At 33.3% G+C, this 12,570-nt stretch overlaps 3 protein-coding genes across 4 annotated transcripts in view; 1 reads left to right on the forward strand and 2 right to left on the reverse strand.

Annotated features, from left to right (window-relative positions):
- Positions 1-45: 45 nt before the first annotated feature.
- LOC126769312 (40S ribosomal protein S14) lies at positions 46-1,313 on the reverse strand. The gene is made up of 3 exons (XM_050488006.1): positions 1,225-1,313; positions 801-1,045; positions 46-312 (listed from the first exon to the last, which is right to left on the reverse strand). Exons 2-3 carry the CDS (start codon positions 1,035-1,037, stop codon positions 94-96), a joined length of 456 nt encoding a protein of 151 aa, XP_050343963.1. The 5' UTR covers positions 1,038-1,045; positions 1,225-1,313; the 3' UTR covers positions 46-93.
- Positions 1,314-2,220: 907 nt separating this feature from the next.
- Positions 2,221-6,909, forward strand: LOC126769203 (GTP-binding protein SAR1b). Its single transcript, XM_050487843.1, has 5 exons — positions 2,221-2,395; positions 2,704-2,753; positions 3,768-3,887; positions 4,348-4,649; positions 4,811-6,909. Exons 2-5 carry the CDS (start codon positions 2,711-2,713, stop codon positions 4,925-4,927), a joined length of 582 nt encoding a protein of 193 aa, XP_050343800.1. The 5' UTR covers positions 2,221-2,395; positions 2,704-2,710; the 3' UTR covers positions 4,928-6,909.
- Positions 6,910-8,079: 1,170 nt separating this feature from the next.
- Positions 8,080-12,570, reverse strand: part of LOC126769106 (histone-lysine N-methyltransferase 2C-like) — a 31,617-nt gene continuing 27,126 nt past the window's right edge. For both annotated transcript variants that reach the window (XM_050487650.1, XM_050487652.1), the window contains 7 exons: positions 12,290-12,508; positions 11,333-11,485; positions 11,079-11,217; positions 10,676-10,955; positions 10,392-10,521; positions 10,086-10,268; positions 8,080-9,892 (listed from right to left, as the gene is read on the reverse strand). In XM_050487650.1, the coding sequence (XP_050343607.1) occupies positions 9,800-9,892; positions 10,086-10,268; positions 10,392-10,521; positions 10,676-10,955; positions 11,079-11,217; positions 11,333-11,485; positions 12,290-12,508 (1,197 nt within the window). In that variant the 3' untranslated portion in view covers positions 8,080-9,799. The remainder of the gene's footprint in view (positions 9,893-10,085; positions 10,269-10,391; positions 10,522-10,675; positions 10,956-11,078; positions 11,218-11,332; positions 11,486-12,289; positions 12,509-12,570) is intronic.

Below are 12,570 nucleotides of genomic sequence, written 5' to 3' on the forward strand. Positions count from 1 at the left end.
CATGAATTTAATGTTCATGTTATACATATAAATAAAACACACATAGACCGTAAACCTTTTATATTTCAGTCCACAGTTGCTTAAACTAAAAGATTACAGCCTGCGTCCACGCCTACCACCCTTCCTGCGTGTTGAGTCTGACGGTACAGGTGTGACATCCTCAATGCGTCCAATCTTCATGTTTGAACGGGCCAGAGCACGGAGAGCTGACTGGGCACCAGGTCCTGGGGTCTTAGTTTTGTTACCACCAGTTGCCCGGAGTTTGATGTGCAGGGCTGTGATACCAAGTGTCTTGCATTTTTCAGCCACATCCTACAAATATTAAAATTGTACTGAAGTAAGAATTTAGAAACAATTACAAAATAATTAATATTAAACACAACCCTAATTGAAATCAAGTTCATAAATTTATTTAATTTTAACAGTTAATACTTTTAGTAAGTATATTAAATGTTTAATAATAATTAACTATTTTTTTCAAATATGCTATTTAGCTCCTGTCTCACGTTATCTAGTAACTAAAAAGACAATACCTCTTTATTTATATTTTTATGACCTAAGTTTTAAGTAAATTTATTGAATTTGTAAAAATGAAATTGCATTAAGACAACAAAAAAAACCCACAACATAAATTAATGGTATTAATTTTCCAAGATTATCAAATCAATTTAAGAATGTGTTAATAGAGACTACTTATTAATTATTTTACTTTTATTTAAGGTAATAAGATTGGTTAGAGTTTGAGGTTAGAAGGAAAACAACATTTGTTTTTGAAACAAAAGCGAACGAACTCAACGAACCTGAGCGGCCAACATAGCGGCGTAAGGTGAAGCTTCATCACGATCAGCCTTAACCTTCATGCCTCCTGTTACTCTGGCGATGGTTTCCCTACCAGACAAGTCGGTAACATGGACAAAAGTGTCATTGAATGAAGCGAAAATGTGAGCTACTCCAAACACAGTTTCTCCAACCAAATGTTGAGGGCCAAGAGTCACTTGCACCTCCTCTTTCGCAACTTTGTTTTTCCTCGGTGCCATGGTTTAGCCTGAAAGTAACAGCACTTCTATAGCACTTTTATAACCTTTAAAAATCTTAGCAATCCGCACACTGATTATTCCACAATATTGTACACTTATTTAAAAAGAAGTAATCTACTATTTTATAAAAATATTCCATTGATATTTATGTATTTTATAAACTTAAAGCATAAAAATTGTCGGATACCTTAGGCTTTGAAAGCTGTCAAAACTAGAAAGACTTCCGTCAACCGGTGTTTCCATAAACTGTATATGAGTTATGAACGTCAAATGAAACTATTATTCTACAAATGAATAAAATAATAGTTGTATCCGCAATGTACATAATTATTATAAAATATTTAAAAAATAAATTATAGTATGATAAAAGTTATATTCTTAGTTTTTCATTTTATTTTAATATTTACATTCTAATAACGTACGTAACGTTTTCAAATATTTTCTGAGACTACTTAAGGTTTTCAATTTAAATTTTTATTTTATTTTAAACCTGGATATTCCTTGAATTCTAAACCCTAAATCGTAACAGCCTGTGAATATCCCACTGCTGGGCTAAGGCCTCCTCTCCCTTTTTGAGGAGAAGGTTCTAAACCTCAAATATAACCTTTTAAAGTAAAAAAACATTATATCCTATGTGTATAATGTTTAGTGTAGACAGAGGTCAGAGAAACTAATTTAGTTTCTATGTCTACGCCAACAGGTTTTTTCACTTATTCCTAATTCCTATAAACGGAGATTTTTCATTTGTGCAACGCATTTAGAATATATATAAAAATACTTGTCAGGTAGAATAATTATATTATTTCAATATATTTTGTTATGCCTAACCGGCAAAAACTACATAACTATTTTGTAATTTTTATTTTGGTCACCCACGTGTTTAATCGTTAGCCAAGCAATCAATTTATATTTTTTTACGATAACAAAATTCATTTCAAACAGAATTAATAATACGACAAAAAAGCAAACAATTTAGCCAATGTAGCCCTTAAAATAAGACGATATATTAAATTTAATTTTGATAAATATTAAAATAATTTTAGTATTTTTTACTAAAAATTTAGATAAATTAATGACATACTTATATGTATATTCCTCTAATTTAATTTAATATTTTATTGTAAAAAATATTGGTAATATTTTTTCCCTACAATGTGACATCTACACTAAGCTTGCTAACTTCCGGAAATAGTGTAGTGTACGTCATTGCCAACAGATTGATATTTCATCGTAATCGTATTGAACTATATAAGCTTTGAGAATATCGTCGGTTTTAGCGACGAAACATATTGTAAATAAGCGCGAAACATTGTGATAAACTTACTTTAGTTTTAGTTAATCTAGTACAATTTTAATAAGTGAGTATTTCATTTTAGTATCGAAATATAGATAGATTTTATTGGAAGTTTCAATTCCAACTACGCAAATGACGTCCTGTCATTCATATTACTCAATCCATTATCGCAATACTTTAATTTGCGATAGACTTACATTTTTATGACTGCATCTTACATTAAATAAATTGTTAAGTGTAAAACTTCATTGTCAATAGCTTAAATGTTCTCCATAATTACATGATTTGCAAGTCATGATTAATACGAAAATTCTTTGTGCATAAGTATACGATGTTTTAAATTAAACTATATTTCCAACATATTTATTTCAGATTCAAAATGTTTATTTGGGATTGGTTTACTGGTGTTTTAGGATTCCTGGGTAAGTTATAATAACATTAAGTAATCTGTAAAACCTGTAGAGGCCAGACAAAGCTTTTTATTAATTATATTACATTTAATATTAACAATTATGAAATCCCACAATAACTATAAAGTATTGTTATTTCTTGAAATATAAAACATTACCATATCTGCTATTACTAATAATAATAAAAAGATATCATGCCGACTCCTATAATTATAGAATAATGTTGTATAATAAAAACTTTCACACAATTAATTTATTCATAATGCGTGTACAACAATGAGGCCGAATTTAAAATCTACAAACTTAAATAATATCATTAAAAATATAAATGTCATCTACATTTATTGAGGTTGAAATATCAGTGACAAGTTATTTATATCACTGGTATAAATACATATATATAATAATTGTGCCAAACACAGACACCCAGAAATAATATTGTTACTCACGATAAAATTTTAAAATTACAATAATTTATTGTATAATGAACAAATACTAAACTGTAATTATAGGTTTTATCTGATTGGATTAATATACTATTACAGTATTTTAACATATGTAATGTTTAGTTAATCAGATAAACTCATTGAATGAGATGATCTACAAGTATTGATGACTATTGAGATAATATGCTAAGTAGTCTAGTTTATGCTCAACGTTAAACAATAAAAAATTCTTATTTGAGCTTATCATAAAACTACTTCATTTTGTTAAGGTTAATAATAATGTTAATAAGGCTGAATAAAGATTCAAATTCTGAAATGTCAATATTTAGTTAAGTATTTACATTTTTTTATTTTCATATATTTTTTTATTAAAAAAGCAAGGTGGAAAGAAGTACACCACGGGTCATATATGACATCATTGATAACTATTGATATTTGAAAGTATTTTATTAGTATATTCGATAGTTTTATAATAATTGTAATATTATACTGAATCAATGTACATTACATACCTTCCTACATTCACCAATCATGTGATATTTTGTTATATTAATACTAATCTGTATTTTAATTTTATTAGGTTTGTATAAGAAATCTGGTAAATTATTGTTCCTGGGACTGGACAATGCCGGAAAGACCACATTACTGCACATGCTGAAAGATGATAGATTAGCGCAACATGTACCTACATTGCATCCCAGTAAGATTTTATTTCTTTGTATCAGCTATTTTTAATATATGACATACATAGGCTTGTTTATTTCATGATTGTCATTATGATCTATATAATAGTATATATGTATGCACATCAATGTAGGTTAAAAGTAATGTAGGTAGGTCAGCAGTATGACATTGAAGATTAAAGAGGAATGTTTGATTATTTAAGAATATATATTTAATACATATTAAACTTAAACAGACAATTTTATTTAATTTTATTGTATTTGTTGGTATGATTTGCAAACATTACCAATAACTTTCATAATGAAAAATAATATAACAATTGTTCCTTATGTTTTCAATACTATATACTAATATAAATATTAGTTAAAATGAATTCATTTACAGTAATAAATTATTGTATGTCACTTCCTCGTGATATTAAAAATTGTGTGTATGATAATATTCATAAGATAGTAAGATGTTAATGTTACCCACAGCATCGGAAGAGCTCTCGATAGGCAGTATGCGGTTCACGACATTCGACCTGGGCGGGCATCAACAGGCGCGGCGCGTGTGGCGTGACTACTTCCCCGCCGTGGACGCGATCGTCTTTCTGGTGGATGCGTGCGACCGCGTACGCCTGCCAGAGTCCAAGAAAGAGCTGGACTCGTTGTTGACGGACGAGACCCTCAGCAACTGCCCCGTGCTCATCCTCGGAAACAAGATCGATAAACCCGGCGCAGCCAGCGAGGACGAGCTGCGTCAATTCTTCAATCTCTACCAGCAGACCACCGGAAAGGTGATTAAGCTTACAATACCAAACCAATGTCTCAATAAATGCGAATAATGTTAGAATTATTGAAGCATTATTGTTAATTATTTGAATTAAATTATTACTCAAAAATAGGCAGTTATCGAAAAAACAAATTATAGCATTTATAATGGTAATGGTGATTACAGGGAAAGGTGTCTAGATCCGAGCTACCGGGTCGGCCATTAGAACTGTTTATGTGCTCGGTGCTGAAGCGCCAGGGCTACGGCGAAGGCTTCCGCTGGCTGGCGCAGTACATCGACTGAGCGCCTTTACACGTTCTGGCTCGCTTATATCCGTATGCTTTTCGTCACTACTCCCCTACGTAGCCGTCTCGTTTAATTAAGGCTCATCTTGTTTGATGAGTCCAATGTTGTGCTCAAGAGTGCTATAAAATTATTTTTAATTTTAAAAAGTTTTATTCCTATAGCTTTGACATTAACTACTACCTATAAACTCTGTTAAAGAAACTTTTTGAACATTACTAGACCTTCTAACTGAATATACGTTCATTTTAGAGTAGCACTGATGCACAACATTGGCCTCGCCATAAGCAGCCTTTTATACAAATGCTCTCAATTTTATTAGGTAACTGACCGAGCATTAATATTATTTATATTTTTATAGTATTTTTAGTGCCCAATTTTAAAGGAACATTAGCAATTTCTCGCTAATGACAATCACTGGCTACATTTGATTTGTGTATGGAATGGCTCTCGTTTGTAAGCAGCCGACATCTCGCTCACTAGTAATGAAATATTATTGGCTCTGGTTTCTATAATATCACAAAATCAAACCGTCAACAAAACAAATCTCCACTTATATAGTTAATTTTCATGCAGGGATTTGACATTAAGAGGAAACAGACATTTAATATAAGTTGCTATGGTGGTGATGGTTGTTAAAAAGGGTGTACAGACAAACCATTAATAATTTTACAGTTGAAAACACAAATAAAAGTTTTCAAAATTAATGTATTTGTTTTTATTTTGTAATTGAAACAGTCATATAAAATTTTATTCTTGCATTAGTGTTATGGAATATTAAATATGTAATAATAATAATCTGTATTTTTCTCAAAAGGTTCCCCATTGTCTAAAGTATTATGACTCATTTAACATTTATTTAAACTTGCCATTTAAAGTATCAAAACTGCAGTCACATATATGCGATGTACTTACGAACCATATTATAGTACAAAAATAAATTTTCTATATAGCGAGCCAAGCGTTACTAGTCAGCGAGTTAAAATATTAAAGCAATTTTTAAAATAACTTCAACTCATACAGCTTTCATTGTATCATTGTGGGACGCTTTCCAGTTGTCTGGCGGGTGGTTAAATTAAACATTTGTTATGAACATAGTGCATATAATCTGACAAAAGGACTAAATAAAATTGATTTCATTTATTATAGTTATTTTCAGAGGAAATATCTTTTTCATTGTTATCCTCTATTTCAATAATGCTAAAGAAAAATTAATTAAAATTAATACTTTATTTCATAACTTAAATATTTAAATACATTTATTTTCCAATTGAAATATCACCAAAATGTTTTGGTTTGTAAAACCTTTAAGATGTTTGTGTCAGGTAAAGGTGCAACAGTATGGCCAACATATATAAAATAATATTTAGTTTTTGTAGGTTATTTTCTTGTATTTATCCTTATGATAATAGTAAATTTTACTATTTTTCCTGTACAGTTTTGGATGTCGATGTATCAATTACGACTATATCAATAATTATTCATTTTTTCTATATTTATTTTATTTCATTCCATTTCTTGAGTAATATAAATATTGTTACTTTGATAGTGCTCATTGTGTTGTATATTTGTAAAAGCGACATAACAATTATATTTTTGTAAATTACTTGTACTATTGTTTCGGTGAATACAAAATTTTATAATAACTATGAGTTTACAAAACGGCTTGTCTATTAATGTGCCCAAAATGTACAAAAAAATCTTTTTGTTATATAAATTTTTATTTTTTTTATATATGTGGAGCACAAAGAATTGTTCAATTATTGTTTGATTATCGAATATTAGTTGTTTATATATCTTTATAAAATTCATGATATAATATTTTCAAAATATGTATGGAATAAAACTGGTTAAAACATTGTGATTAGGACGAGCCGTTTCTGTGCTGCATAAAGGTTTGCTTTCTTCGGTAACTTTTATTCTTGGTTAATAATTTGCAGTAAGTCCAAAAAGTTTGTAATAAAATTTATATGGAACTAAAATTTGCTTTTATAATTTTCTTCATCTATCATGTTTCAAAAATTTAGGTTTAGGTACTGATAAGACAGTTTTTACTAGTTCGAAGCTTGTATATGTTCTATAATCTGGTATAGGTTATTTGCCTACATCTCCAACCTTATATATTTAAATTCATATGTACGTTCGTAATGCAATAATTCCTCTTGACCATATCTCGTCACTTGAAAACAATTTAAGTGATGTATTAAATCGAGGACATAACTGTAAAATCGATCGATTATGAGATATATTTGAAGTAATTACAGTCGTGGTGGTGTTATATTATTATATTGTATTTCCTTTCTTTCTCAGAACTACCAATTTTAGTACCAGAAGTACTGTTAATTTGATTTACCTTTCTTACTATTGCAGTAGTAAGTTGCAGGGGTAATAAAAAATTGTCCGTGTTCCTCCGCTAATTTTAAAATTAATTATAATGAAGAGAATCACAATAACAAACAAATTGTGTGTATAATAAACTTAGTTTACAATTATTTTTTAAACTTAAAATAAAAATTAGATGTCTTAATAAGAAAAAATTACAGCTACTTTAGTGCATAATCATGTTCTTTAATTATTTGCATTTAAATATGTTTATTCATACATTCTCTTTTATTGAATTGTATAAAAGTAAACTTGAAATTTAATATGAGAAGTTAATACACAACTTCATATTTTGTACCCCAGAGATATATAAATGTAACATTACTTTTGCTTTTCATACGTAAAAACTGTAATTTAAAGTTATTAAAGTGGTAACTACTATCTTACTTGAAATTATTTTTTTTAATTGGAGAATCAGTATAATAGCTAGATCACATGAATCTTAAACGAAGATTGCGGGTTCAAACCGGGTGTGCACTATCAAGTTTTCGTGTGCTCAATTTGTGTTCATAATTTATCTCGTGCGAGGCAAGAACCACCAACTAGGCACAACATGTTACATCCCTTGTGCCTGTAGTTACACTATTTCATTCACCCTTCAAACCCAAAAGGGCTCTACCACCAGAAATCACCATTACAAATAGCAGGTCTTTCTCACGCGAGAAGCAGATAATAATTTTAAAGCAGTCTGGAATTGATTATTTATAAATTAGTTGGAAGGGAAGGGGTCTTATTAATCAACTATCAAATAAAATAAAAACCACAAAATATGAAATAAAATTCTTTATGTTACTTATAAATTTTAATGAAAGAAAATAATGGGATAAAAATATTAAGTATAGGATATTTCTAAAAGATATAATTTCACTAGCACTCGAAAAACACGTCTAGTGAATTAATAGTCAGTTCTATTAAGGTGTAAATGGGAATGCTTTTAAATAAATAAGTTGATGGGAGAGCGACGTAATATCACTTCAACAGCATAGAAAACATTAAACTAGTACATGATTATTAATTAAAATGATTTCACTAAAATCTGCAACAGAGTTGGTATTATTTACAATCAGTACTGACTTTATATTGCACATTACAACTTATAATTACTAGTTGCGTGAGAAAACGTTACGCTAGATGCCAACCTGGGTATACATGCCATAAAATTCGACCTTCAATAAGTTTCGTGTTCGCCATATAATTTAATCGTTTAAAACTATATCTGGATTAGGATTTTTTTGTACAAAACCATTCAAGATTTTAAATATTTTATCGATTTACAAACGTATACGTGTTATATTCGCTGGCGCTCACGACCCTAACCCAGACTGCTCTCGTAATCAATCCCTTACCCTTGTCTCACTAATTCCTTATATCCTACATCTGACCATTTACTTTACAGTTTACAAATGATAACACACAATTCAACGACGTTTATACAATCGTCAAGAACAATCATATTACTATTCGCATCTGCGTTCCATAAATGTTACATAATTATATTATTCTATCTATAAATCGCGAATTGATTTACTAGTTGAAGACGATAGGCTTCACCTAGTCCTGCAAATATGTGAGGGGACTGCAGTGTTTCTGATTTATGAGATTCTCTACTGAAATAGTATTTATCCAATTTATTAAGATGAAATAAAAATGACAATTCTGAAATTTGAATTGAGAACGTGAAATTACGATTTTTACAAACTAGTAAACAGCGATGGACGCAGAGGTACGTCACGTGAACGCTCATACAAAACTGGTCAGGCACGATGTGGCATTATGCATTAAACAGCTAATAACACGTGCTATGCGATACTAAATGCAGACTTGTCTATTTGGTAACTTAACCTAAGTCATAGTATTACACCGCTGTTGAGATTATCAAAGGTATAACAAAATATATATTTTTTATAAATTATTAATTTGACAATATAGTGAAAACATCGATATCAGTGCGAAATCTATGATGAAACACAATACACCATTTACAAAAACATATACAATATTACATAATTAATTGTGAAAATATAAAAATTGATACCAACGATTAAATAAACTTTAGCGATTAACAAATGAAGAGATAATAATATGTCAAAGAAATAAAGCAGCTATAAAGAACATTCATAGAATATGTCGAAATTAAATTAAACCTAAGCCTACGTATACTTCCGGAACATTCATATCTAAAACATTAAAATTCAATAACAACAATGATTTTATATCAATCAATATACTATGTACAAAGCCTTCCGCACGTTTCAATATTCGACGGCCGAAATACAAAACTACCGTAAAACGAACGTTATCTGTAAAATTCTGTCGGTATTGTCTTATTTATAGTTAAGATCACACATCAGCTTAAAAAGAGGAATCCGTTACTTTAAAAATATCCTTTTGCTAGAATTGTAAAATCACTTTGGTACCTACAACTATTACAATCATAGCCTTTTAATTGAATCTATCCCCGCAAAAAGACGCTCCCCGTCTCCCGAGGATTCAATTCATCCACTTGCGGCAGTTGGGCGCTCCGCACATACACATGATCTTGTGCGCGTCGTCTTCTATGTCGAACTTGTAATCGTATGCCAGCTGAAAATTGTATTATATAAATACATGTTACTACATTTCAATTTAATATACTTAAAAAGTAATGCAGCCCAGCATTGCAGTATTTGTAACAGCACAGGGACAAGTGAGTTACTGAACTCAGTTATAATAACGTCGTGGGTTCGATTCTTAAAATAGGGACAAATGTTTCCTATGGTAATGGTAATGTGGTCACCTCCTCCCCGCGCGCGATGCGTCGCTTGGCGAAGATGATGATGCGCACGTGGCGGTCCACCTCCACGGTCTCGGCCACGCAGTTGGGCTGGCACGAGTGGTTGATGTAGCGCGCCAGCCCGCCGCTCAGGGTCGCGTCCACCACGCGTCGCTCATCCAGACGGAACATGTAGATGCCGCGGTTCTGCGAAGCGACGACAGTTTAGCGCGGACTCAATGCAAGAAAGAGATAAGTAATGAAATTGTATCAATAATAAGATTTTGGATTTAGATTTTGATTGAATGCAATTTAAGAACGCTCGTTTACCTTAGCTTCGTATTGTTTCTCACGTATTTCAGATAGTTCGGAACGAATAATTTCGCCGATATATTCTATGACCATCGTGTGTTTTTCCAAGTCACGTGCAGCGTACAAACCCAATCCCTGAATTTTGGATCTGCAATATGAGGATTATACCACAGTTAATCGAGTTTAATTTTCTTAACATCGAGCGGGTCGCTGTGACAAGAAAATAGTCGATATTAAAATGAGTGAATTTATAAAAAAGTAAAGATAAAATCGCAAGCGAGCGAGGTCCCGCACGCTCGTACCGGGCGAGGTAGACGTTGTTGCGCCACTCTAGCTTCATCTTCTTGTACTGGCTGCTCTTGGTGTGCACGAACTGCTTGGAGTAGGGGCAGGCGGGGTGCGCGGCGTGCTCGAGCGCGGGCGGCGCGGGCGGCGCGGGCAGCAGCGAGCGCGCGGGCCGGCGCCACACGCGCGCGCACCGCGCCTCGCAGCGCGCGCAGCCCGACGGGTTCACGGCCAGCCCGCCCTCCAGCAGCGCCGAACGCCCGAACTTGAAGCGGTAGTCGGTCAGCGTTTCGATGCCTGCAGGCCGATACTACTGGTTATTATTTTCATCTACCTATTTCAAATTAAGTAGTAGATTGATCCTTAAGGTGGGGTGGTTTACAGAGGTTTATATTAATTTAATAAATTATTCAATCGAACCCGGCAAACTTTCGAGAACACGAACGACGGCCGGTTCGGTTAGCCCGAAAAGGTCCTCTCCGGTGACGTAGTTGGGCCACAGTTTTAGGACGCCCTCCTCGCCTCTGCCTTCTCTCAGGGCGGCAACAGCGTCTAGTACCTAAAGAATTTTCATGTGTAAAAATTAACTAAAACAAGCGACGGAAGCGTTGTTTTTTGTAGTGTACATAAAATATAGCTATTGGATCGTATCTATCGCAAGAGGCGGTACGCACGGCGGCCCAGGCGGCGCGCGGCGTGGGCGCGCTCATCTCCTGGCGCTCGTCCTGCGCGCGCACGTGGAAGCGCGGCCGGCCCTCCTCCTCGGAGATCCAGCACACATAGCGGCAGCGGCTATTGGCGCGCCGCATGGACCAGTAGAAACGCACCTGCGGAGTATGTCGACGTCGGTTGAATGGTCTCGATTACAAAATATTACGTTAGCTGTAAACATTTTCCTCTTCCCGATTGCGAATAAAAAACTTAAATAAATTTTATATTAAATATTTTTTAATTTAAATATAAATATCAACTAATACCGTAACCGTAACAGCCTGTGAATGTCCCACTGCTGGGCTAAAGGCCTCCTCTCCTCTTTTTGAGGAGAAGGTTTGGAGAGATCAACTAATAAGTCTGTATAAATACGACGATACTTTTAACTATTAATTTAACGTTATTAGGTCAAATAGATGAACTTTATATAAATATCGGATAAAATTATATACAATAAAGAAAAGAAGCAAAATGATAAACGTTTACCCCAATGATAAAAAAATGTTTTGATGAATTTTCCTTTGGTTCACACATATGGAATTATTAAATATTTATAAAACTGAAAGTATATAGATATATATGATGTCTTATAGTATGCAATTGGTGGTTGCTATCTAGCAAAGGCCGCGACTTCGCCAGCGTGGAATTCCGTTTGTAACGAAAGTCCTTAAAAATCTGCCATTTTGATGCCTACTTGAATTATATATAATACTCAATATTTAAACTGGCAGCAATGGTAGTCTAAAATAAAAAGGATGTTTTGATTTTGGTAAGTCGTAGATGACCGTATTAACTTTAGCCAGTTAGTTTGAAATCATAAGCAGACTTCAATTTAATTTATTTGTATAGATTTTTTGCATTTCACTGTATCAAAATATCCAATTGTTTAATGGAAACACGAAACAAGATAGTGATCTTACGATTTTGTATCCGATTGGGTATATGTAGTTGGGCGTGTGGAAGGCGGCCAGCTGGTGTGGCAGCAGGTGTCCGGGGCTCAGGAAGATGAGGCCGCCCACGCGGATGAGGTGGTTGGTGTCGGAGTGCAGCATCACGGACGCCACCTGCCGCTGCTCGTCACGACACACGAATACGCGCCGTCCCACGCTAAGGGTGGTCAGCTCGTTGTCTTTCTCGTTCTGCGACAACGTTTAATGACACAATTTCAATGTTAGTAAATCAAGTGATAAGTAGCTATTAA

The sequence above is a fragment of the Nymphalis io genome, chromosome 6, assembly GCF_905147045.1.
Source record: "Nymphalis io chromosome 6, ilAglIoxx1.1, whole genome shotgun sequence".
Lineage (NCBI taxonomy): Eukaryota > Metazoa > Arthropoda > Insecta > Lepidoptera > Nymphalidae > Nymphalis > Nymphalis io.

Excerpts from the sequence above, each read along its gene's own strand:
- LOC126769312 (XM_050488006.1), bottom strand. The coding sequence starts at position 1,037 with ATGGCACCGAGGAAAAACAAAGTTGCGAAAGAGGAGGTGCAAGTGACT. Across the intron at positions 313-800 it reads CCGCTATGTTGGCCGCTCAG|GATGTGGCTGAAAAATGCAA; the intron begins GTTCGTTGAGTT and ends TAATATTTGTAG.
- LOC126769203 (XM_050487843.1), top strand. The coding sequence starts at position 2,711 with ATGTTTATTTGGGATTGGTTTACTGGTGTTTTAGGATTCCTGG. Across the intron at positions 2,754-3,767 it reads TGGTGTTTTAGGATTCCTGG|GTTTGTATAAGAAATCTGGT; the intron begins GTAAGTTATAAT and ends TAATTTTATTAG. Across the intron at positions 3,888-4,347 it reads TGTACCTACATTGCATCCCA|CATCGGAAGAGCTCTCGATA; the intron begins GTAAGATTTTAT and ends TGTTACCCACAG.